Raw genomic sequence first — 27,922 nt, forward strand, 5'->3', positions numbered from 1 at the left:
CTCCTTATTTTCCGCCTTTAGCACACTTATCTCTGATCGCGCATCCTTATACATGCGTTGGAGCAGAGCCAGCTGGGAGTTTAACTGTTGCACCTCATTTGCCCTACTCTGCAGCCGGTTCGACAAGTTTGTAACCGCAGTCATGGTTTCCACACATGACTTCAATGTATACTGATTGGCTTCCACATCCGACTGCACTGCCATTCTTTGCTCCACAGACCGCATCGGAAAGTTCAACGGAGCAAACTCCGAGGCGCTTGGTTGAGGTTCCAGTGCCACCGCACCAGTTCTCTCTCTTGTTGACTCGTTGAGGTCGGGAAAGAGGGTGAGCAGACCGCGGGACGACGAAGCCATTTTCTGGGCAACAGCGTGTTACAGAATATTACCGAGTTTCTCTCTCCGACAACGAAGAGTTTGTTTTTCAAAGTTTTTTCTCAGTTTCTTGTCTCAGCCTCTGCCTCGGCCTCCGCCTCCGTCTTGGTTAAATAGCCAAGGCAGCCACGCGTATCGCGCGCCACTTGACGCCAGACGACAAACGGGCGCGCCAGCCAAGGCACTCACGTGCCTCGCCATCATATCTGGCACACCTTTTTATGGATTGATGGCACGCCTTTTTATGGATTGGGCACACCTTTTGAGGGTACGACTTTTTATGGGTCCGACAAGACTCTGTAAACTGTCCCGACATTGATTCCGGTTAGCTCCTTCATGGATCCGACAAGACTCTGTAAACTGTCCCGACATTGATTCTGGTTAGCTCCTTTATGGGTCCGACAAGACTCTGTAAACTGTCCCGACATTGATTCCGGTTAGTTTCTACAAGGGTCCAACAAGACACTGTAAACTGTCACAACATTGTCTGCTACAACGGTCCGACATGACCCCATAAACTGTCTTCTACATCGGTCTGACACCGCCATCCAGTGTCCTCTACAACGTTATGACACCACCATCCAGTGTCTTCACCAATAGTCTGACACGACCATACAGTGTCTCCTATCCTCTTTTATTTTTATGTATTTTCTTGTTTTGTTACTCTCTCCAAACTCAAGTTGGTTAGTTCCTATCCCCCTTGAGTTTGCGGGGGGCTGTTAAAATTCACCTACAACACACCTACCACTACCACCTACTACACACTCACCTACTTCACCTACTCTCCACCTACTCCTCACCTACTACACACTCACCTATTCTCTTCCCACATCCTCTCTTCTATATATAGGAATCATTGTAATATATCAATCAATTCCAAATCACATTTCAAAACATGTTTGGTAACCAAAGAGTTTTTGAATTTTTGAGTCTACCCGGTTGTCCGTCCGGACATTCTCCCAGACAGTTTTTGAATTTTTGGGTCTACCAATTGACCGGAACAGTTTTTTTTTTTTTTTTACAATTGCCACCTATTAAAAAAATAAAAAAAAATTTAGGGTTCGTTTGATTTAGTTTTAAAATTATTATTTGAGTGTCAAGTTGTGTTTTGAATTTTGAGCTTTTTGAATTATGATTTAAAAAGAGAATTTGTTTGGTTATGCATTTTGAAAATAGTTTTGGAATGATTTGTAATTTTTTTAGTTTATTGATTGATTGATGAATAGAATGTGAGAGGAGAGAGGAGAGAAAAAGTGATTGATTGATTGATCAATAATAATAGTAATAAATAATAAAAAAAAGCGAGAGAAGAGAGGAGTTTGAAAATAATTTTGAATTACATTTTAAAAATATGTTTGGTTAATATGTTTCATCCCAATCATGATTTAAAAACAAAATTGAGTTTTGAAAATAAACCAAACACTACCTTGTATTTGTTTTTAATATTTTTTAAATATAGAAATTTTTTTTAAAAAGACCAAAATGACAAATTATTTGGCCATTTATTTGAAATTAACAAAAAAACAATTTAAATAATAACTAATTTGTCAAACAAATTTTTAAAAAATTTAAAAAAAACATTTTTAAACAAAAAATTTAAAAAAATTACAATCAAATATACAATCAAAAGTAATTTTAAAGCACTAGCTGAACATTTTTTTTAACAAAAAATAATATATATTTTGTAATATTTTAAATAAAAAAATATTTTCAAATTTTTTTGAATTTTTTAAATAAAAAAATTATTTTTTCAATAAAAAAATTATTTTTTCAATAATTATTTTTTTGAATTTAATTTTAAAAAGAGTTTGGTTATAAGTTTTGAATAAAATTTTCAATAGAATTTTAAGTTGTGTATTTGGTTGTGAATTATAAGTTTTTTAATTAAGTTTTCATATCTCATAATCAAACAAATTTTCTCTTTTCAAATCATGGTTCAACAACTCACAAACTCAAAATCAATGTTTTCAAACCTGGACCAGACCGGGAACCAAACCTTGTTCCGGTCCGGTCAACCCCCTAAACCCGGAATGGGAGCAAAACTGGTGACCCGAACCGGGTCGGGAGGGTCGGCCCGTTTTTTTTATTATTATTCTTTTCTTTCTTATATATATATATATATATATATATATATATATATATATATATATATATTTCAAAATTTTGACCAAAAATTCTTATTTCAAGAGTCTCCTCCCATAAGGAAGAGTCTAATTAAAAACTTGAAAAAATTATAAAAATCTATTCCTATTTATAGGAAAAGATTTTCCAAAGAGAACCTACAAAATTCTATGTAGAATTCAATCAAATTATTTGAAGCATATTGATTGGAGAGGGTTGAAAATTTCATTTCCCTCCAAAATTAAATCTAGCATTCAATCAAATTGTTTGGAAGGAATGTTTAAAAAATTTAATTTCTTTAAAATAAGTGACTTTTTTTTATCAATTATGAAATTATTAAATATTATAAATAAATACTATGCAACATTTTTTTTTATTTGATTATTTATATATATTTTTATTTATTTATAATTTATAGTAATATTTTTAAATTATATAATATTAATTATGACGCTACGGTTCGATCGCTTTGACCCGACGGTTAAACCGGTAACCCGTCCACTTGGTCCCTTTTCCGATTCGCTCACCGGTCCGGTTTTGAAAACATTGCTCAAAATACAACTAAATTGTCAAATCATGATTCTAAAACTAAACCAAACGCTACCTTTGTTTTCTTTTTTTTGTCTGGGGCTCAAATTGAACATTGGAAACAATAGAAACTATCTGATCCAAAGTAAATCTATCTATGAGGATGGTTTTCAAGATGAAGAACATCTGACTTTGATAATTGCACAATATAAGGTACCAACAAGGTTATGAGAAAGCTATAAATTAAACAGGAATAGCACTTCTGAGAAATGCTCCACATATCATGTGAACAAGACAAGACTAATCAAAGTATAGGCATACAAGTAACTATACAAGTACCGTGTTATAGGAACTCAAAACCCACGTCTTGTATCTAGATGAGTAATTCATCTAAAACACAAAAATTTGGACCAGGAAATAAACAGCAGCACGTAATAGAACAGGTAGTGGAAAAAAATAAAGGCTGACAACTTAAAACAGCAAGGAAATTATTACTCCCAGTAACGAGTAGCAACAACACCAATGCATGGAAAATAATTTTTGCATCTCCTCAATCTAAAGATAATAACAGATTATGGGGGGAAAAAAAAAAACCCATATCAAAACAAGGGATTTGGTGTGTTAAAATCCACCTACTCTCCACCTACTTCACCCACTTAAACCTACTCCACTAAACCTAACCCACTACACCACTACCACCTCACCTACTCCACTAAACCTAACCCACTACACCACTACCACCTCACCTACTCCACTAAACCTAACCCACTACACCACTACCACCTCCACTTCACCTACTCCTTACCTACTACACACTCACCCTCTTCTATATATAGGAATCATGAATCATTGTAATAGATATCAATATAAATCAATCAATAATACAATTCTCTATTTCTCTTTATACATTAAATTTCTACATGGTATCAGAGCCATAAGATTTAGGCCCGTATTTTGTTTTCTCACCGGCGGGCAGCCGGCCGGCAACCTTGCCTCCGCTGCCCGCTGGAATTTTGTACACATACCTTCACTTTCCTGCCTCTTCCAACTTTCTTACAACTGTTGTCCCATAGATGGGCTTCATATCTACCGGTCCATCTATGCCTTGTGACACCTCTATACTGTGAAGTCCTCTGTCCAAATGCATCAATGGACTTCCTATGGACAACCTGCTTCTGATCAAGCTTCTCAGACCCTCTTTTCTTCCCCTCCTTGAATGGTGTTTGGTACACCTCATGGCCTCTAAATGCATAGTAATCTGAGTATTGCTGGGCTAATAACGAAGGCCTCTCGAGCAACTGAGATGGGGCTTCATATTCCCTTGCCCATCCAGCATCCATAACCATCACTTTGTCACAGTCCATAACTGTGGGTATTCTGTGAGCTATGCTGATTATTGTAAACGACACAAAGTCCTCGCGAATGGTTTTCTGAATGACAACATCGGTCTGGGAGTCGACAGAAGCCGTTGCTTCGTCCATAAACAGAATCTTGCTGTGTTTTAGCATGACTCTCCCCAAGCACAGAAGCTGTCTCTGTCCCACACTCCAATTGTCTCCGCCATCAACCACTGATGCATTGAGTTTTTCAGGCTTTGCAGCCACAACATCTTTTAGTGGTACTGTTTTTGTGCGAAGGGACAGAAATCATCACATTTCTCACCTTTTTTTTCTTTTATTTTGTCCTCCACTTTACACCTCACATGCCTTCTCTCTGTCTAAACAATAATTTTCCACCATCTCCCTCCTTTTCTACACAATATTTTTGTACCACCTCCCGCTCCATGATACCAATATCAAAAAAAAAAAAAAAAAAAAAAAAAAAATTTCATTCCAGTTAATTTTTCTGCATTACCACACCTACCATTCGAGTTTGCCAAACACACTTGCTTTATTCATATCGGGACTCACCCCGATCACCATTTTACATCCAAAAACAAAAAAAACAAAAAAAAAAAAAAAAAAAAAAAAAAAAAAACAACAACAAACAAACAAACAAACAAAAAACAAAACAACCGCACCCACAGTGGGATTTTTCTTCTCTACTCTACTGCGGGTCTGTTCTTCTTGCTTTTCTCTTGATTGTCCCGTGACTGCCCAGCCTCCATGCTTCCTAGACCACCAAGCAAGTTGCCTCCTCCCTGCTCCTCCACTACAGCATATGGCGGCCCTCCAAAACGGAACATCACGGTGGCCTTCCGCTTCAGCTCCTTGTTTTCAGCCCTTAGCACGCTTATCTCTGCTCGCGCATCCTTATACATGCGTTGGAGCAGAGCCAGCTGGGAGTTTAACTGCTGCACCTCATTTGCCCTACTCTACAGCCGGTTCGACAAGTTTGTCACCGCAGTCATGGTTTCCACACATGACTTCAATGTATACTGATTGGCTTCCACATCCGACTGCACTGCCATTCTTTGCTCCACAGACCGCATCGGAAAGTTCAACGGAGCAAACTCCGGGGCACTTGGTTGAGGTTCCAGTGCCACCGCTCCAGTAATCTCTCTTGTTGACTCATTGAGGTCGGGAAAGAGAGTGAGTAGACCACGGGATGAAGAGGCCATATTCTGGGTAGCTGAACGGGAAGAAGAGGCCATGTTTTTTGGGTTGCTGAGTGTTTCCGAGAAGGGTTGGATACAGAGTATTTACAGATTGTTTCAGAATAACAAGTTCAGAGGTTTCAGTCTGGTTTGGTTTCCTCCGCCTCTGCATTGGTTTATATTGACACTGACGACGCGGCCGACACGCTGCTCTGTCGCTCACGTGCCTTGCCGCGTCTCCGGCTCACCTTTTGATGGCTCGACGCTTTCTGTCGGGCACGACTTTTGATGAAGTGGGCGCGCCTTTTGAGGGCGCAACTTTTGATGGCACGTCTTTTTATGGATTGGGCACGCCTTTTGATGGCACGCCTTTTGAAAGATTGGGCACACCTTTTGAGGGTGCGACTTTCTACAAGGGTCCGACAAGACTCTGTAAACTGTCCCGACATTGATTCCGGTTAGTTTCTACAAGGGTCCAGCAAGACTCTGTAAACTGTCACAACATTGTCTGCTACAACGGTCCGACATGACCCCATAAACTGTCTTCTACATCGGTCTGACACCGCCATCCAGTGTCCTCTACACTGTTATGACACCACCATACAGTGTCCTCTACATGGTTATGACACCCCCATACAGTGTCCTCTACAACGTTATGACACCATCATCCAGTGTCTTCACCAATGGTCTGACACGACCATACAGTGTCACCTATCCTCTTTTATTTTTATGTATTTTCTTGTTTTGTTACTCTCTCCAAACTCAAGTTGGTTAGTTCCTATCCCCCTTGAGTTTGCGGGGGGCTGTTAAAATCCACCTACTCTCCACCTACTTCACCCACTTAAACCTACTCCACTAAACCTAACCCACTACACCACTACCACCTCACCTACTCCACTAAACCTAACCCACTACACCACTACCACCTCACCTACTCCACTAAACCTAACCCACTACACCACTACCACCTCCACTTCACCTACTCCTTACCTACTACACACTCACCCTCTTCTATATATAGGAATCATGAATCATTGTAATAGATATCAATATAAATCAATCAATAATACAATTCTCTATTTCTCTTTATACATTAAATTTCTACATGGTGCTTCCCATGTCTGGATAGAAAGGAAACAATTGGCAAGTCTCTGGCCACTGCCTAAAACACAGCAATAGAGGGGTTGAAGGGTGTATCATAAGGTTGACTCCTCAAAATCTAAGCCCTGTTTTCAGAGCTACAATTCTTATCTAAGTTCTCAACAAAAAAACTGCTCACCAAAATCCGTACCCCCTATCATATATATCCAAAATTTCTGGGATAAATCACTGCAAAATATTGCACATAACCCCACTAAAAGCTAAGATAATTATCTAACACTGCAAGATAAGAGTTCTCACACAAAAGACCCAACCTTACCTTGTAAGTGTATTAACAATTACATAGCCCTTCACTGCTAGGAAGAACTCACCTTCCCACACAAGTTGCCATCTTTGCAACATGCACTTCTCAATGCCGATCACACAAAATTCTTTTTGTTTATCCACGGCTTATCATAATCAGGTTTTCCCACTCACTTAACAAGATATCCAAAGTAGGTAGTAGCTCTATTCTTGACTTTCGCACTTGAATTGCATTTTCAACCTTGTCTTCCTCTCAATGAAATTTTTTTCATTTTATCCATCTTCCGTATCACTCCACAACCACTACAAAACTACAAAGATCTAATGCATTCTCTCATGTGGCAGAAAATGAACCAATCATATGTATATACGATTGTAAATGGAAATGAAGTGGTGTGTTCATGGTTAAGGTAGGGCTACTTTTATCATTATGTCGATATGGGTTCTAATTTTAACCCAACTAAGCCAAAGTTGAGTTTTCTTTTCTTTCCAGTCCTTTTGTAGAAGTAATTATTTTTTTCCAAAGCCTTACAGTCAACAAAAGAGGCTTTTCTTGGTAGCAATTTTTGTCCCAAGAAATTTCACATTTGCGCTATAGATCCACCCTAACAAGGGGTTTTGCATTTGAAGACTTGTGTTTGACAAGTCAACCTCGGAGCTCCTTCCAATCCCTTTACCACTATATTCTGCACAAGGGCAGCATCAGTGTTTTTAAAGGCTCAAGGCGCACCAAGGCGTTAAAGGTATCTTGGGGCCTTGAGGCGCAAGCTTTATTGAAGCAAGGCGCACAATCTTAGTAAAAAATAGATAAATTAACATAGACTAATGATTCATAATGTAATGTGTGATGTCATGAATTAATTTTTTTTTTTTTTTTTTTTTTGTTGTAACAGAGACTCAAAACAAAGACAATGACAATTGCAAAAAAAAAAAAAAAAAAGAAACATACACAAGCATGGAAGAGAAGCCAAAAAGAAAAACAAAGAAGCAAGAAAATTAAAATAAAGTAAAATAAAATAAGACAGGAAAAAAAAAAAAAAAACCAGCCCAATAGCAAATAGCAAAGAAGAACTCTGCACAGCAAGAAGAGAGAGAGAGAGAGAGAGAGAGAGAGAGAGAGAGAGAGAGAGAGAGAAACTCAGTCTAAGAAGCAGGAAAAAAAACAAAGAGCGAAGAAGAAGAAAAAGAAGAGAGAGAGAGAGTCAAGACTCCCAAGTCAAAGAAACAAAAAAAAAAAAAAAATAGAGCAAAGTCTAAGAAGAAGAAGAAGAACAACAACAACAACAACAACTCACCTGGTCCTAGACGAACCGAAGGGAAGAGAGAGAGAGAGATAGCAAGCTTTCGAGCAAATACGAATGGAAATTTGGGCATTTCGATCGATTTGGGATTGGGTACTCTCGCATATAGCTCAGAGTTGTAATCCTTTGTGATTCGAGCCTTTAAAAGCACGATTTAAGCCATTAGATTCATTCAGAGATCCAAAAACAAAAGTCGCGCCCAAGCGTGTGACTTGCGCCTTTTCTTGCCTCGACAAGTCGCGCATAAGGCGCACGCCTCTTTCAAGTTGCCTCGCCTTGGGTACCTGCAGGTGCAACTGTTGCGCCTTACTGCTACTTAAGCCTAAGCGCGTCTTTCACAACACTGGGCAGCACTTTGTTGATGCACTTTTTTTTCCCTAATTCAAATGTGGAAACTACCAAATTTCATGTATTTCCTTAGACATAAAGGAGACTTTTGGTTTATGTTCCTAATTGGTTCCGGCTTTTGGTCCCCAATGAAATACTGTTCTGGGCTCATTAATCTCTATTATTTATTTATATCACAACCTACTCTATTGCTGCTTCATATTTGCATCAAACAGAATATTGTTCTCTAAGACCCTAGCAAACAAAAGACCCCGAAACACTCAACTAAAAAGACCACCTTGCTACAGTTATCCATTTATTCTTTCATAAACTTAAATACTCTAAGTTTACAATCACTAGTTCTTATTAAAATTAGTTATATATTTTTATACATGCAACATGTACATATGTGTTTACAATTTCCACAAAGGTGCCTAATAAAATAATAAATTAGCCAATGTTTAAACTATCCAAGTAACGTTACAATTTACAGGTAAAGCACCTTGTGTATTGACCATGAAACAAAAAGGTTTGGTTGCTTCAATAGAAATAATTGCTAGAATAATTCCAAACAACAAAAAAGAGAATAGTTTCGTCTAACCTAAGAGATTTTATTGTGATTTTTATAGCATTGATTATCTCTATTCGGTTATCCTGATTCTTGGTAATAAAATTGATATTTTCCTTTAGCATATCGTAATTGAAGAAAGCACTAGCCATCAAGAAAAGGATTACATAATAATTGTTTTTTTCATGGAAAACTAAACAAGAAGTTAGTTCTTTCTATATTTTTTTTTGGGTTCAAGTTGAGGCTTTGCATATGTTTGTGTGCAGTAGTGGTACTCTGTTTACTGAAATGCGCTATGATATCAACTACAAAAACTCCCAATAACTTGCTCTTCATAAAACCAAGACTTTTTTTTTTTTTTGCTAAGCACTTAGGCTCATATGAAATAATACTCCTCAATAAATGGACACTCCTAAAAGCCTCTCCATGATAAATTATAATAGTAAGTAGTAAATAACTACTACAACACCTTAACTATCATCTAAAATTCCAAGCCTAGTGATTGTGTAGCACCACTTTGTGGTGTGAGGTTATTTCTTCTCAAGTTTGGGCTAGTAGTGGTTGTTGGGCTTGGTGATTGTGTTGGCATTCTAGCTCTTGTTGGGCTAGTAGTCAATTTGATGTAATACTTCTTATATTTGTAATTAATTACTCTCATACCAATTGACCAAAAAAACCAAAAAGAGAAGTTGCATACCATTCAGGCAGATCTGGACTTGATCATATAACAATATATCAAACAACACAACATGGATTAATCATAGATACATGGATCAACACAAATTGAATATGAAAGATTAAGCATGATATAGAAGGGTTGATAAAGATTTTACCTTGACATTGGAGACATCAGGAGTGTCAGGCGTTGGCATGGGATAGAACTTGTAAAACTTCATACTCTGGAATGCAGCCTTTGTGTCCTCACTCATTTCTTCTAATGCTTTCTTCCGTGCTTCCCTTGCCTATAAGAGAGAATTGCAACACTAAATCATACGAAGATTGGATGATTTTATTAAAAATCATTTGTCACAAACAGAGTTTCAAATGAAATACCTCACGATTAGCTCGTTTCCCTTCACGAACCTTCTCCTTCACAAAATCCTGAGAAGGAAAAATATTTGAAAAATAATTATAAAACTCAGATAATGGTTTCTTAACATGGAAAATATAAGTTGGTAGGAGTAAAGTTCACCTTAAAAGCATCCTTCTGATCTTCAGACAACTCTTCCTCCTCAATGAGCTTATCAGTAAATTCCTAGACATTGACAGCTTTCAATTTAGTACAAGAGATGAACTCATTTTCATTGTGGATATACCACATTTAGTACATATGCTAACATATCATTAAACACGGAGAGGACATATGTCAGCCTTCTAATGATCACAAAAATAGCAAGTTTAAATAATTTTATCGCAAAAACAAGAAATCAGCTCCACCATTGGTGGTTAAGGGAATAAGCAGAACAATGGGAATCTGATACTTGATAACCATAGCAAACTATGCAAAATGGCACTTGCAGATAGTCAACCATGTTGATAGCTCGCCATATATTAAGAACCAAGTTCAGTACAAGTTGCCAGCCAGTTATTGTCATTTCAATTTTGAAGACTCAAATAAGGCACATTAGAATGTCATGCTTACCTCTAGTTCATCGAGCTCCCAATCAAACTCACAGAATACCTAAAGAAAATAAAAGCAAAATATAAATTTGATTATACAAATTGTATGAAAACAACCGATTAGTCAACCCCATTTGAAGAGTTACACATTTGCAATATTGTAAGATGTAGAATTCATACCAAATCATCAAACCAACTATTAATTGTTGGCTGCAATAATCTTATTTATCATTACATAATCTAAAGCCATGTCCACTATCAAAATAAGCCATCAGTTCACCTCACAGTCAACAAAAATCTTACCGGCTTTTCTTCAGCTGGAAATATGATTTGCACAATGGTGCTCTGTTCAAGTTCATCTTCCGTAAGGGGCTGATAGAAATCTGTGAAAGGGAGAATGTCATCAGAAAAGATTCTGTAATGTAGCCACAAGTAACATGAAGATAGTTAAAAAGAAAATTTAAGAATGAAAACAATGACATCAGAATGTTTGAAGAACATGCAAATGAAGCAGATGCCCATGAAGTAAAATTACAGTTCACAATATTCAGATTAAAACAAAATATATTGGAAAAGAGCATTAAATGCCCAATTGTGTATTAATATTTGGTATTAGATACACATCACGTCTCACAAGCATAAGACAACACCTTACAACAATAAATAACCAATATAATGATTTATTGTAGAAATTTAATGTATAAAGAGAAAAAGAGAATTGTATTATTGATTGATGTTTGTAATTGTTTTATTGAATGTTACAATGATTCCTATATATAGAAGAGTAGGTGGTAGTAGGTGGTAGATGGAGTAGGTAAAGTGGAGGTGGTAGGTGGAGTAGGTGAAGTGGAGGTGGTAGTGGTGTAGTGGATTAGGTTTAGTGGAGTAGGTGAGGTGGTAGTGGTGTAGTGGGTTAGGTTTAGTGGGTGAAGTAGGTAGGTTTTAACAGCCCCCCGCAAACTCAAGGGGGATAGGAACTAACCAACTTGAGTTTGGAGAGAGTAACAAAACAAGAAAATACATAAAAATAAAAGAGGATAGGAGACACTGTATGGTCGTGTCAGACCGATGGTGAAGACACTGTATGGTGGTGTCATAACGTTGTAGAGGACACTGGATGGTTGTGTCAGACCGATGTAGAAGACAGTTTATGGGGTCATGTCGGACCGTTGTAGCAGACAATGTTGTGACAGTTGTTGTGACAGTTTACGGAGTCTTGCTGGACCCTTGTAGAAACTAACCGAAATCAATGTCGGGACAGTTTACAGAGTCTTGTCGGACCCATGAAGGAGCTAACCGGAATCAATGTTGGGACAGTTTACAGAGTCTTGTCGGACCCATGTAGAAACTAACCGGAATCAATGTCAGGACAGTTTACAGAGTCTTGTCGGACCCATGAAGGAGCTAACCGGAATCAATGTCGGGACAGTTTACAGAGTCTTGTCGGACCCATAAAAAGTCGCACCCACAAAAGGTGTGCCCAATTTTTCAAAAGGCGTGCCATCAAAAGGCGTGCCCAATCCATAAAAAGGCGTGCCATCAAAAGGCGAGCCCAAGTCATAAAAAGATGTGTCGGACATGTTGGCGAGGCACGTGAGCGCCTTGGCTTGCGCGCCCGTGTTGTCGTCTGTCGGCAAGTGGCGCGCGATGCGCGGATCGGCCCTGGCTATTTAAACCAAGGGTGAGGCGGAGGCTGTGCATACCAGTCTGAAACCGCTGAAACCAACCCGTCTCTGAAAAACTCTGCCTCTTCGGAGAGAGAAACTTTGGAACACTTTGGAACCCAGAAAATGGCTTCGTCTTCCCGCGGTCTGCTCACCCTCTTTCCCGACCTCAACGAGTCAACAAGAGAGATAACTGGTGCGGTGGCACTGGAACCTCAACCAAGCGCCCCGGAGTTTGCTCCGTTGAACTCTCCGATGCGGTCGGTGGAGCAAAGAATGGCAGTGCAGTCGGATGTGGAAGCCAATCAGTATACATTGAAGTCATGTGTGGAAACCATGACTGCGGTTACAAACTTGTCGAACCGGCTGCAGAGTAGGGCAAATGAGGTGCAGCAGTTAAACTCCCAGCTGGCTCTGCTCCAACGCATGTATAAGGATGCGCGAGCAGAGATAAGTGTGCTAAAGACAGAAAACAAGGAGCTGAAGCGGAAGGCCACCGTGATGTTCCGATTTGGAGGTCCACCATATGCTGCAGTGGAGGAGCAGGGAGGAGTGAACGTGCTCGGCGGCGTGGGAAACACGGAGGCAGCACCACCAAGGGCCGCCCAGGACGGAGGCAAGAAGAAAAGACCGGCGGCATAGGTGAAGAAGTGAGGGCGGTGGGTGCAGAAAAGAAAACAAATCTGTGGGTGTTGTTTGTGGTTTTTTTTCCTTTTTTTTTTTTCTTTTTTTTTTTCTTTTTTTTTGGTGTAAAATTGTGATCGGGGTTGATCCCTGAAATGAATAAAGCAAGTGTGTTTGGCAAACTCGAATGTTAGGTGTGGTAATGTAGAAAAATCAACTGGAATGAATTTTTTTTTTTTTTTTTTGTGAAAATAATAATAATAATAATAATAATAATAATAATAATAATAATAATATTGGTATCATGGAGTGGGCGGTGGTACAAAAATATTGTGTAGAAAAAGAGGAAAGATGAGAGAGAGAGAGAGAGAGAGAGAGAGATTGGTGGCCATAGTTCTGATTGAAGTCAGCTAGTCCAAGATAATCATCAAACTGCCACTGTGGAATACTTCCAGCTGTGGATCCTCCAGCCAATGGCAACTTACTTGGTTGAAAAACCCCAACCCCAGCAACTTGGACAGGTGATACTTTGTTATACTGACCAGTCAACAGCATTGGGGTACCCTTTCTAGACACAGAACGAGATTCTGTTTCTGAGATTTTCTCACTAGATTGTGCCTTCCCCGAGGAAGCAGACACACCAGGTTCAGTGGGTTCAAGCCCTACTTTCACTCCTGTAAGTAGAAATCTCCGATGACCAGACACAAAGGTATTTGCTGTGTGTATGGCAACATCACATTTCCGACACAGTAAAGCTCTATCCTCGAGACAAAAGAAATAGCCAACTGTCTCCTGACAGATGTCACATTTGGGCATGGGAGAGGAAGAAGCAGAGAGAGAAACCCTGGTTCAGATGAGATCTATCAATAGTGGTGAGAGAGAGGTATGTGTTGGAGGTTTCAATTGGTTGAGTTCTGGCGGGCGGTTAAGGCAAAGTTGCCGCCCGCCAGAAGGCGAAGAGCACCAAGAGCTTAACCTATAGCTCTGATACCATGTAGAAATTTAATGTATAAAGAGAAAAAGAGAATTGTATTATTGATTGATGTTTGTAATTGTTTTATTGAATGTTACAATGATTCCTATATATAGAAGAGTAGGTGGTAGTAGGTGGTAGATGGAGTAGGTAAAGTGGAGGTGGTAGGTGGAGTAGGTGAAGTGGAGGTGGTAGTGGTGTAGTGGGTTAGGTTTAGTGGAGTAGGTGAGGTGGTAGTGGTGTAGTGGGTTAGGTTTAGTGGGTGAAGTAGGTAGGTTTTAACATTTATTTTATCTAGAGGTAGAGGATGGAGTGACAACTCTTCGAAACTTGACTACTTGAGAAAGTTTTCAACTCAATCACTAACATAATAATGCCTCAACAGATTTTCAGTAGCCTTACTCTACCCATATACATAATTACTATAGATGCTAGATTACATATTAGGTTTAAATCACAAAATTTCATTAGATTTTTTAATTTTCTTTTTATACTGTACGATGTGTTTTGAAAGCTAATAGAAAAATAATGGTAGTGTTTGGTGGAGTTTAAAACTATGATTTGAAAATAGAGTTGTATTTTGAGTTTGTAAGTTTTGGAATTATGATTTCAAAAGAGAAAATTTGTTTGGTTATGAATTTTGAAAGAGTTTTAAATTGAGTTTTGAATTTTTGATGTGACATATGAAATGAGAAAATTTGCTTGGTTATGAATTTTGAAAAGAATTTTGAATTGATTTTTGAATTTTTGATATGACATATGAAATGAGAAAATTTGTTTAGTTATTAGTTTTGAAAAGAGTTTTCAAAACTTAATTGAAAAACTTATAACTCATAACTAAACACATAACTCAAAACTCCATTGAAAATTCTATTCAAAACTTATAACCAAATTCTCTTGAAAATTCAATTCAAAAAAATAATGTCATTTTGATCTAAAAAATAATTTCTATATTTAAAAAATATCAAAAACAAATATAATTTTTTTTTCCAAAATAACAGGTGGCGATTGGAAATTGCAAAAAAAAAATATATATATATATATTGTTCCGATCAACCGGCCAGACGTCCGGGAGGAGGACCGGGTAGACTCAAAATTCAAAAAATTCTCTGCTCTCCAAACTTGATCTGAAATGAGTTTTGGAATCAATTTTTGAAAACTTAAACCAAATAAAGTATTGAAATATGCATTGGAATCATATTTCTAGAGCTCCTCCAAACACAACCAATGAATTTATAAATGCATTTCCCTGCAATCACATAAAATAAAAAACAACATGAAGATTGACCTTTTAAAACCACCCCCCCAAAAAAAATTAACAATAAATCAATAGAATGATAAAAGATAAGTTCTTCACTCCATCTCTATTTATTTCAATAGTAATGGTTATCAAATGCTATTATATAAAACAAAAATGCTACCACACCCATGTGAATGTTTGGTAATTTTTTTGGAGGATTCCTTGGTGTCTCTAGCATGGCTCTATGTAAAACTTAAAAAACGATTTAAAAGGCATACAAAGACAACGAATGAAAAACTGGAAATAGTATAACAATGACAAATACCTCAAAAACAACTCAAAATCTAAAAAACAAAAGGCAATTTGTCAACAACTACTAGATCAATGTGCATATCTTAACCCTAGAAATCAATATTCCCCAAATATGGTAAAACAGAAAATAGAAGGGGGTTTCCCCTAACGAAATTTCAAAGAACTTCATATAACTTCAAGAACTGTAACTTAGAATTATATGGTTTTAGCAACAAAATTCATATTTTAGTATTCAAAGATGGTACAGAAAAATAAAACTCATTAAAGAGAGATCTCCAGCCTGTAGCAAAAATAAATTGAATCCTCAAACCTCGTTTGATGCTTCTCTTCAATTCATTTATGTGAAAAGAAAACAATATATATAGGATAGAATTGTCTTCTCAAAGGCATAGGAGCAAGGATGATGGACCATTGAGATAAGACTTGAAAAATCAAAAATTCTTTAACCAGTCAGAAAACCATACACAAGTTACAATCCGATGATTGCACCCAAAAATTCATATTTCAACCTTTAAAAATAGTCTACAGAAAGCTTCATTAAAAAAGTAAAAAGAAAATAGAAGGGGAAAATTACATAAACAGAACAAAACAAATGAGGCAGAGTAAAGGGAGTAAAGGGAGCAAAAGATCAAATTCTCAAACCCAAAAACATTTTATCCAGCGTAAGTCTTCTTTTTTGATTTTATGTGAAATAATGCAAAACTGGCTTAGAATTAAGTCACTTGACTTCTCTCAGGCACACGATAAAGATCCAGAGAGAGAGAATGAGAAATGAAGAACCCTAACTCTTTTTACGTGTACAATAAAAAAAAGAAGAAGCAAAGTATGGCATATTAACCAATAGTATATGGCTCTATATGAATCCACAGCAAAGGCATTGGATACTCTGAGATATGGATGGCTTGGTTGAAACTTGAAACAGCAACATAACACATACTGAAGCAATTGCTTGGACATGAATTTTAAAAACTCATGAGGTGTGACACAACCCTTCATCAGAATCAAGTGCAGAAAATATAATCATCTATTCGTTGATCTAAAAGACAAATGTGTGAAGCAAATCTACCATAAACTGAGAACTTACAAGGTAAGCAGTACTCAAATTTCTTAACACGCTCCAACTTCAAATGTCTTAAACCAGCCCTGCAACAAACAATTTCATAGACATGAATAACCATAACAGTTATTCCCTTTTTTTTCCCAGCACAAATGAATTACACCCCAATCTGCTGAAGGGAGGGAAAAAATCGGTGAAACAAATAATATTGGCCATAAATGGACGTCAGATAAGTATAAATATGTATAGAAATTCAAGACAATTCATAGAAATGTCTTGGAGCAGACACTAGGTTTCACATCCACAAACTATCAAGGGAAATATGCCTTGAAAGGCACATGTATATGATATGACATGTGAAAAGTAAGTATTTGATGCACAAAAAGACTACAAAAACCAAAGGGGCTAACAAGTTACAAATAAGGAAGGCCAAAACTTGCCATGGCAAAGGGTCATCTTAAGGATAATTTCTCCATCAACTCCTCTTCTATGTCCTTTTCTTTGTTTCTTTCTCACTCTCAACAACAAATACAAGGGGGTAAATTAAGTTTATACCAAGTCCACCCCTTCCATCATGTTGTATTGAAAAGTCCAATGTTGGGTAATGGTCGATTCTCCACAATACACATAAATGTCAATCCTTTCTTCACAAGATAATAGCACTAATTACATAATTAGTTCTCCACCACATTATATCTTTCACAAATCTCAACCACAAAACAACAAATATAACACCTCTCTCTGCAATTTTCTAGGCTCGAGATATTCTCAATAGTTTAAACAGAAGTTAAGCAATGATCTCGTTTTAAATCCTCTAAAAAATCGAGAGAGAAGGAAAAGATTAAAAAGAAAAGAAAAGAAAAAACATTCGTGTAAGCAGTAGTTGTAATTGTATGAGTGCCATTGCCAAAGTGAATTATTTCTACCATTTTTTACACAATTCCAGCCATCCCATTAAACACATTATTTGCAACCTGGAGAAATCCTTTCTAGATGTCATTCAGAGCTTCTATTCTTAATTGTTAGCACTGAAAATGTGAAGGATATCAGAAGCGATAGAGCCCATTCCTGTAAAAATGTTCTTGGCCAGCATCTCATTTCCCTACCTTCTGTCTTGGAGAGGTAGGGGGGTTAATCCACCACACCAAGTTTAAGTGACAACCAGACACCATGTTGACCCATAAGATCAATAGTTGAAACTATTCATCCATACTGGAAACAAAGGAAAAGAAACAAAATTTTGAAAAAAGGAACCCTCTGCTTATTACGCAAATTTCTACGAGCATTACCCTTTTTTGATAGGTAAGTAAAGGAGACTTCAACGTAAGTCTCTTAATTAAAGGAATGCAACCTAAGCCACTGGTGTGTGTCCCATGGGGGACAGATTTCCACTAGCATTCAAAACAGAGCTTCAACCAAATCAAATTTAAAGTATAAAGCAAGTAAATGAATATATAATGTAACAAACCACACTATATCGAACCCATTTAAAAAACAACTGAATTTGCAAAAAGATCATCCATGATTTGGTTGGCTGGTTAAAATTGCGTAACTCAACCCAATACACAACTAATTCAATTTTCAAATCTATGATCAAAGTAAGTCAATCCAAGCTAGACAGGGTGATACCAATTCTAGATTTTATCATAGAGTTGTGTCAGGGAAGCGGAAGAAGAGTTTTATTAAAAATTTGGAAGTGGCTCCAGGTGAAGTCGTATGTAAGGAAGAGCTTATTGTCAAGGAAATTTTTAATTTTTATTCAAATCTATATTCTGATGGGGGTGTGGATTGTCCAGGGATTGAAGGCATTAATTGGGTCCCAATGGATTTAGCGACTGCTAGGTGGCTGGAAAGACCCTTCGACGAAGATGAGTTGAGACAGGTTGCATTTGAGTGCGACAGAAATAAGGCTCCAAGCCCAGATGGTTTTTCAATGGCAGTATTTCAAGATTGTTGGGAAATTGTAAAAAGGGATCTTATGAGAGTATTTACTGAGTTCTTTGAGAGTGGGCAAGTTAATTTGTGCACCAATGCATCCTTCATTTGTCTAATTCCCAAGAAGGAGAAGTCGATTAAGATTGGGGATTTTAGACCCATTAACTTGGTCACATCTCTTTATAAGATTTAGCTAAAATGCTTCCTAAGAGACTAAGAGTTGTCTTGGGGAGAACTATTTCTTCGGCACAAGATGCGTTCATGCTGGGTCGACAAATTTTGGATGTAGTCTTAGTGGCTAACGAGGTTGTGGAAGAGTATAGGGGACTACGTAAGGAAGGTATTGTGCTTAAGGTAGATTTTGAGAAGGCATATGACCATGTTGATTGGGACTTTGTAGATTTTGTTTTGGATAGGAAGGGGTTTGGCATTAGATGGAAGAAGTGGATTTGGGGGGCTTGTCGTCATACAATATGGCAATCATTGTGAATAGCAAGGCGGGGGATTTTTTCCAAGCATCTAGAGGTCCAAGACAGGGTGATCATTTATCACCATTTTTGTTTATTTTAGTTGCTAAACACAAGTAGGATTATTGATTTAGCTAAGGATAGGGGTGTCATTGAGGGGTTTGTGGTGGGAACGGATAGGATAGGTGTTACTCACTTACAATTTGCCAATGATACTATTTTCTTCTCATCTAAGGAGGAAAGTAAGGTGGGGAGTTCGCTAAAGATTCTGAAAATTTTTAAAATAGTGTCGGGCCTCAAGGTCAATCTTAGCAAAAGTAGTGTTGTGGATATTAATTTAGACGATAGTCATGTGCATAGGGTGGCTGCTATGTTGGGATGCTCAATTGAATCATTTCCTCTCAAATATCTAGGGCTTCCGTTGGGAGGAGATCCTAGATTGGTGCCTTTTTGGGAATCTGTTCTTGTCAAAATTAGGAAAAGATTGGAGGGATGGAAGCGAGCTTTGTTGTCTAAGGGAGGGAGGTATACGTTGGAACAATTCGTATTAGGATCTGTTCCTATTTATTTCTTGTCTCTTTTCAAAATTCCGATTAGCATTGCAAGAAAGATTGAGAAACTGATGAGGGATTTTCTCTGGGAAGGGTGTGAGGAGGGTAAAGGAGTTCATTTGATTAGATGGGAGACTGTTTCTCTTTCTAGGGCAAAAGGTGGCTTGGCTATAGGAAACATCGTTGCTAGGAATATTGCTTTCTTAGACAAGTGGTTGTGGAGATTTCCTCTTGAAAGTGAGTAGTTATGGTGTTCAGTTATTAAAAGCAAGTATGGAGTTCAATCGAATGGTAAGGATTCTAATGCGGTTAATAGAGGCAATTGTCGTTCACCGTGGAAATCCATTTCTCATTGTATCCTGTTGTGTCTAATTTTTTTTCATTCAGAGTAGGGAATGGGGAGAATGTTCGGTTTTGGGAGGATGTTTGGTTAGGAGATATTTCGTTTGCTAGATCTTTTTCCCTTCTTTACAGGTTGACTCGTTCTCCAAATGTTTCTATAACGTCGGTGGCTTGCTCATCTATGGCACCCATCCCCTAAAATTTTGATCTCATTAGAAACTTGAATGATAGGAAGACAGGGGAGTTGGCATCTTTGTTGGTAGTGCTCGAGGGGATTTCTCTTTCTTCGTCTTCTGATAGTAAGGTGTGGAATTTTGTCTCTTCAAGGATCTTTTCATGCAAAATCTTTTTTTATAAGATTATTGATAATCCCTCGGTTCCTTAGTTCCCTTTTCATAAGAAAATTTGGAAAGCAGATGTCACTCATAAAGTGAAGTTTTTCATGTGGTCTTTGGCTCAAAAAAGTGTTACAACTATTGATGTTCTCTAGAGGAGAAGGCCTAATCACTCTCTATGCCCTCAATGGTGTGTGATGTGCAAGAGAAATTTGGAGGTAGCGGATCTGTAAAAATATGATGTAAAAATATATGTATTATTGATTGATTTGTTGATTGATTGATATTCTGTCTATTACAAATGGTTCCTTATATAGATGTAGGTGTAGTGGATGGTGGTAGTGGTGTAGTGGGTTAGGTTTAGTGGAGTAGGTGAGGTGATAGTGATGGTAGGTGATGGTAAATTCTAACAGCCCCCCGCAAACTCAAGGAGGATAGGAACTAACCAACTTGAGTTTGGAGAGAGTTACAAAACAAGAAAATACATAAAAATAAAAGAGGATAAGAGACACTGTATGGTCGTGTCAGACCATTGGTGAAGACACTGGATGGTGGTGTCATAACGTTGTAGAGGACACTGTATGGGGGTGTCATAACCATGTAGAAGACAGTTTATGGGGTCTTGCTGGACCCTTGTAGAAACTAACCGGAATCAATGTCGGGACAGTTTACAGAGTCTTGTCGGATCCATAAAGGAGCTAACCGGAATCAATGTCGGGACAGTTTACAGAGTCTTGTCGGACCCATAAAGGAGCTAGCCGGAATCAATGTCGGGACAGTTTACAGAGTCTTGTCGGACCCATGAAGGAGCTAACCGGAATCAATGTCGGGACAGTTTACAGAGTCTTGTCGGACCCTTAAAAAGTCGCACCCTCAAAAGGTGTGCCCAATCTATGTCAAAAGGCGTGCCATCAAAAGGCGTGCCCAATTCATCAAAAGGTGTGCCGGACATGATGGCGAGGCACGTGGGCGCGATGGCGTGCGTGCCCGTTTGTCGGCTGGTGGTAAGAGGCGCGCGATGCGCGTGGCTGCCTCGGCTATAAGACAGAGGCTGAGGCTGAGGCAAAAAACCTGCGAGAGATATTCTGAGAGAGATTTCTGAGAGAGATTCTGTAACACTCTGTTTTCTGAGAGAGATACTGTGTAACACTCTGGTGCCTAGAAAATGGCTTCATCGTCTTCCCGTGGGCTGCTCACCCTCTTTCCCGACCTCAACGAGTCAACGAGAGAGAGAACTGGTGCGGTGGCACTGGAAACTCAACCAAGCGCCCCGGAGTTTGCTCCGTTGAACTTTCCGATGCGGTCGGTGGAGCAAAGAATGGCAGTGCAGTCAGATGTGGAGGCCAATCAATATACTTTGAAGGCATGTGTGGAAAGCATGACGGCGGTCACAAATTTGTCGAACCGGCTGCAGAGTAGGACAAATGAGGTGCAGCATTTAAACGCCCAACTGGCTCTGCTCCAACGCATGTATAAGGATGCGCGAGCAGAGATAAGTGTGCTGAAAGCAGAAAATAAGGAACTGAAGCGGAAGGCCACCGTGATGTTCCGATTTGGAGGGCCGCCATATGCTGCAGTGGAGGAGCAGGGGGGATTGAATGTGCTCGGTGGCATGGGAAATACGGAGGCAACACCGTCAAAGACTGTCCAAGACGGAGGCAAGAAGAAGAGACCGGCGGCAGAGTAGGTCGGTGGGTGGCCGTCTGCAGAAAAGAAAACAAATCTGTTGGTGTTGGGTTTTGGTTTGTTGGTTTTTTTGTTTTTTTTTTTGTTTTTTTTTTTTTTTTGTTTTTGTTTTGGTTTTTTGTTTTTTTTTTTTTTTGTGTGTGTAAAATGGTGATCGGGGTTGATCCCTGAGATGAATAAAATATGGTTTGGTGTGTAAAGCTATATGGTAGGAATGGAATTTGAAAAAGATGAAAAATAATGTGAAAGCAAAATAAAGAAAGAAATAATAAGAAGAAAGTTGAAATCAAAACGGCAATGGTTTTTTTTTTTTTTTTTTTTGGTTTAATAATAATAATAATAATAATATATGGATAGATAGAAAAGAAAAGAAAAGAGAAAAAAAGAAAAGAAATTGAATTCAATGTATATATATTTATATGTTTACATATTAAAATATAGATAGAATATATGATGATGAGATTTTGGGTGGAAAAAATGATAAATTATTTTAAGAGATAGGTTTTTTTTTTTTTTTTTTTTTTTTTAATAAAAGATAAAAAATGGGGCGGTGGAAGATTATTATATGATGAGTGGTGTAAACGGGGAGTGTTTGGGTAATATCAAACAATAAAAAGAGATAGAGATATATATATAAAATAAAGAAAGTGGGGGAGAGATGGAAAAGTATGGGTGTGTCAATGTAATAAAATAATCATAGATATATATATATAGAGATATATTAAAATAAGAGAAAGTGGAGGGGGGTGATGATTAAAAAAAAATGTTGGCATCAGAAATCTCGTGGGTGTGTGTGAGTTCTGTGTGCGTGTGTCTATGGAGAGAGAGAAAAACAACACACATATGCATGTGCTCTCTCTTGCCAGGATGGATTCTCTTTTTGGTTGAAGGAGGAGATCAATAAAAAAATAATCAAGATGAAGAGAAGGCACTGCTCAAGGCTGCTCTCATTATTGTGGCCTCTGGTAATTCTCATCTCTTGGATTGTATTTCATCGGAATTATCTGTCCCAAATCACCCATCAATTTGAGATGACGATGAGAATCCTCAGAACCCCGAAAAGGAACCAACACTTGAGACCCCATTTTAGCAAGCCGCTGCACAAGATAGCGCCCAAGAAACCCAGTAGCTCCAAAAACTGCAGAAATGATGCCACTGGCAGAGGATCTTCCACCGGTGCCCTTGCTAACAAGATGTCCCACACCTTTGGTGGTAAGGGCAGATGCGTACCGCGGATGATCAGCACCATAGTAATGATGAGAGAGAGGGTAGATGGATTTGAGATAAGAAATCACAGGTGAGGGCTTCAAAGATTGGTGCCCTAATTGCCTCGTAATGGCCTGCATCCTTCTCAGTCAGAGTAGAGAGAGAGACAGAGAGTTCTCTTTCCTTCCTCTGTTCTCTCTACCAATCTTCGCACATGTGACCTGAGGCATTTGAAGTACATCCAAAGCCACATTGGCTCCTCCGGCTGTGGTCGCCGTGTGAGGACCATCCCATAAACCCATCTGGGTGTCGAGACCGAGAAACTCAGGGGTTCGAGTGGTGTGGAGCGAGAGAGGCGGCGAAGCCGTGGTAGGCGGTGGTGATTTTTGTTGATGAGTTGGAAGGAAACTGAAGGTATGTGTAAACAAATTCCAGCGGGCAGCGAAGGCAAGGTTGCCGGCCGGCTGCCCGCCGGTGAGAAAACAAAATATGGGCCTAAATCTTATGGCTCTGATACCATGTAAAAATATGATGTAAAAATATATGTATTATTGATTGATTTGTTGATTGATTGATATTCTGTCTATTACAAATGGTTCCTTATATAGATGTAGGTGTAGTGGATGGTGGTAGTGGTGTAGTGGGTTAGGTTTAGTGGAGTAGGTGAGGTGGTAGTGATGGTAGGTGATGGTAAATTCTAACATCTTTTTCTTCATTGCCTGGTGGCTTCTGTATTATGACAGCGTCTTTTCAGGTTATGTGATGTGCAGTGGGTTGCTCCACGGGAGTGTATGCATATGCTTCTTATTTAGTTTGACGGGTTTGGGAGTACCAAGAAAGCCAAAGCAATGTAGATAGTCATTGTTTTTGCTATTTTCCGGGTTATATAGTTGGAGAGAAATGTCCGAATTTATGAAGGCAAGGAAGTAAGTATAGAGGCTTTATGGGACAATGCGGAATATTTGGCCTCATTTTGGGCATTTGTATCTCCTCCTTTTAAAGAAGTCCCTTTGTTTTTGATCTCTAGGGATTGGCTGTTGTTTGCCATCCTTAAGGTTACGAGTTTTGCAATTTTGTTTTTGCTTTTTCTTCTTCTCTTTTTCTTTCTTTGTATGAAGACTTCTTGCCCTCTTTCTCTTTCCCGTTTTAATAAAATTTTGTTGTTACTCAAAAAAAGCTTTGAGTAAATAAAACAATTACTCCTGCTTATAAGATATTCAATCAATCTAACTTGCTTTGAAACAGTGGTAGCCTAACATCGCCAACAAATCCCAATAAAAATTCAATGAACAAAAGTCAAATGCATAAGGAAGCCAAAAAAAAAAAGTGCAACAATACCTTCTTTGCGTACAGCTCAGAATAAAAATTTGTGATGCGAGTCTTTCAACTTGAGAATCTCTATGAGAAAAATACAATTGCACAATAGCATCAGGTGCATGACAAAGAATTTTAAATTGGTGTGCAATGTGAAACATTCATCAAATAAATTGGGACAAAAAACAAAAAGTGAAGAAACTAAATCAAGCTTGATACCTATCTTCCAATGGAATGTATGGAACCCAATCCATCTTCATCTGCTTCATGGGCACAATTTCCTCGGCCTCCCTTTGGACAGAGTTAATCCCGATTTTGTCAGAAGGTGGAAAAGGAGATGCAACCTGTTCAACAAGAAAGAACCAAAAGGAATAAGGAAAAAATAGCAGATGCATGCAAAAAAACAAATGTGTTGTACATGCATGTAACAAAGTTGCACATGGTAAGAGAAGTCATGGTCCAAAAAGAATGAGTACCTAAAATTATCATGTGTTCCTTTTAGTAATACTCACACAAAAAACATGATTCCAAATGTCTACAGTGTTGGAGCTTCTAAAGATTCCAGCTAAATAAAATATGTCAAGATCATGATATTACAAACAAACTAAGCGATATATTATGTTTTTTTATGATTAAAAAGAGCAATTTATAATATTGTTTGCATTCTATGAAGTGTGGATACGGATACAATACGAAGATAGCTATACACGAGAAAATCTAAAAATATAAGATATGGGTACAGCCAAGATACATTAGAAAAAAATTATAACTTTTAATATTGAAATATATATGCACGGTAAGAAAGGAGGAATTAGGTGTTACCTATGAAGCACGGGTGCCGGTATAGATAGGGGTACAGATACGATACGAGAATGCCAATACACTAAAATCTAAAAAAAGTAAGGCAGGGATACGGCTAGGGTACATCAAATAAATATTTATTTATTTATTTATTTATTTATTAAATTTATAGCTAAATATCCCACCTACAAATCAAAATTCAAAACAATAGCTATAAAGAGAAATTATAAAATCCAAAGTAAATCAATATTCAACAATACAAATATAATACTATACAACTATAAAGCATAGGTACTTCAAAAAACATGCCGTACCCGTATCAGGTACTTACCAACGTATGATACCTCATATGGTACTTCTGCATACATACCGAATACACAAAACACGTACCCAAGTTTTTTTTTTCATAATTTTTGGCGAATACAAACATACCTAGTATACACTTAAGTCGTACCGTACCTCAGTTAAAACAATATTTTCTTCTACTACAGAGATAAAGCTTCTTTCACTAGACTTGTTTTTTATTTTATGCTTAGGCCTCGTTTGGAGATTGATTATTTTAGCCAAAAAGCCAAAAAGTCAACTAAAACTAGTCACATCACCTTTCTACTTTTTTGCACATCTTTTCGTAAAAAGTCAAAAAGTTACTAAAATAACTTGTTCCCAAACGAGGCCTTAGAATGATTTTAAATTAAACTATGGTTTGTAAGTTATTTAATATGTTGACATTTAATTTTGGTTTATATTGTAAGTGTTGTAGGTAAGTGTGGTAGGTAGAGTTGAGTGTGTTAGGTGAGAGTTGAGTGTGGTAGGTAGATGTAAGTGTGTTAGGTGAGAGTTGAGTGTGGTAGGTGAGTATGTTTTTCTCTTCTATATATAGGAGAGTCATTGTATACATTCAAAAACATCAATCAATAATACATCAATTTTAACATGGTATCAGAGCAATAGGTTAAGCTCTTGGTGCTCTTCGCCTTCTGGCGGGCGGCAACTTTGCCTTAACCGCCCGCCAGACCTCAACCAATTGAAACCTCCAACACATACCTTCTCTCCAATCACCGCCAATAACCACTACAGCAACTCAAACCACTGCTAGCTCGAATTGATGCCAACTCTTCTCGCAACCAGTGTTTCATTTCGGCCTACTGCAGATACAGATTGCATCTTCGTCAACCAAAGCTTCGTTTGTTTGCTCACTGCCCTTATATTTGCTTTTGCATTTAGATTGGAGTCTCCAAGCTTTAAACTTTTCGGTATTATTTTTATTATATCCATTGGAATAATGTTAACAGTTGCGAAGGAAACTGAATTTGAATTTTGGGGATTTATTTTTGTTATGCTTGCTGCTGTTATGTCTGGATTTCGTTGGACCATGACTCAGATTCTTCTTCAGAAAGAAGTATATGGTCTGAAAAATCCACTTACCCTGATGAGCCATGTAACTCCAGTGATGGCAGTGGCAACTGCTATGCTCTCTCTGATAATGGATCCTTGGGATGAATTCAGAACAAGCAATTACTTCAATAGTTCATGGCATATCACTCGGAGTTGCCTTCTCATATTTCTTGGTGGAACTCTCGCCTTTTTTATGGTATTGACAGAATACATTCTTGTTTCAGTAACTAGTGCAGTAACTGTGACAATAGCAGGAGTTGTCAAGGAGGCTGTCACCATCTTGGTTGCTGTCTTTTACTTCCATGATCAGTTTACTTGGTTGAAAGGGGCTGGCCTTATTACAATCCTGTTTGGCGTGAGCTTATTCAATTGGTACAAATACCAAAAGCTACAAAAGGGTGAAATAGGTGAAGAGAATGTGGCAAGGTCATCGACAGCCAATCCAGCTGCAAAATATGTTATTCTTGCAGAGATGGATGATCAAGATGATGGCCACCAATCTCTCTCATCTTTCCACTTTCAAACCCACAATCCTTTTTTTAATCAACCCACTCCCTCACTTTCTTTAAACCCCTCTTTCCCTCACATGGGCTTGTCCCCTCTCTCTCCTCCGTTTGATTTCAAAATCCATTATTTTTATTTATTTTCTCCAAAAAACTTTCCTTGTTTCCCCATCTTTCATTTTGATTTCAAATATATTTTTATTATTTCTTTCTTTATTTTTCTTTCATATTATTTTTAATCTTTTTCAAATTCCATTCATACCATATAGCTTTGCACACCAAACCATACTTTATTCATCTCAAGGATCAACCCCGATCACAATTTTACACACACACCAAAAAAAAAAAAAAAACAAACAAACAAACAACACCCACAAACACCCACCCATAGGCGGGATTTTTTTCCTTATCCCTTCTCTACTCTGCCGCCGGTCTCTTCTTCTTACTTCCGTCCTGGGCGGCCCTTGACGGTGCTGCCTCCGTGTTTTCCACGCCGCCGAGCACGTTCACTCCCCCATACTCCTCCACTGCAGCATATGGCGGACCTCCAAATCGGAACATCACGGTGGCCTTCCGCTTCAGCTCCTTGTTTTCCGCCTTTAGCACACTTATCTCTGCTCGCGCATCCTTATACATGCGCTGGAGCAGAGCCAGTTGGGCGTTTAACTGCTGCACCTCATTTGTCCTACTCTGCAGCCGGTGCGACAAGTTTGTGACCGCAGTCATGGTTTCCACACATG

General features: G+C 38.2%; 1 protein-coding gene and 1 pseudogene across 1 annotated transcript in view; one reads left to right on the forward strand and one right to left on the reverse strand.

The window, feature by feature from the left end:
* LOC114301419 (Serine/Threonine-kinase) overlaps positions 1 to 27,922 on the reverse strand; it is a 38,965-nt gene that overhangs the window by 3,342 nt on the left and 7,701 nt on the right. Inside the window, exons 6-13 of the mRNA XM_028246386.2 lie at positions 24,703 to 24,827; positions 24,508 to 24,567; positions 16,675 to 16,733; positions 11,081 to 11,160; positions 10,800 to 10,838; positions 10,350 to 10,412; positions 10,211 to 10,258; positions 9,991 to 10,119 (exon numbers count right to left, since the gene is read on the reverse strand). Of these exons, the coding sequence (XP_028102187.2) occupies positions 9,991 to 10,119; positions 10,211 to 10,258; positions 10,350 to 10,412; positions 10,800 to 10,838; positions 11,081 to 11,160; positions 16,675 to 16,733; positions 24,508 to 24,567; positions 24,703 to 24,827 (603 nt within the window). The remainder of the gene's footprint in view (positions 1 to 9,990; positions 10,120 to 10,210; positions 10,259 to 10,349; positions 10,413 to 10,799; positions 10,839 to 11,080; positions 11,161 to 16,674; positions 16,734 to 24,507; positions 24,568 to 24,702; positions 24,828 to 27,922) is intronic.
* Positions 26,280 to 27,504, forward strand: LOC145799933 (putative sugar phosphate/phosphate translocator At1g06470 pseudogene; annotated as a pseudogene).

This window comes from Camellia sinensis, chromosome 1 (assembly GCF_055761805.1).
Source record: "Camellia sinensis isolate YWXY chromosome 1, ASM5576180v1, whole genome shotgun sequence".
NCBI classification, from domain to species: Eukaryota; Viridiplantae; Streptophyta; class Magnoliopsida; order Ericales; family Theaceae; genus Camellia; species Camellia sinensis.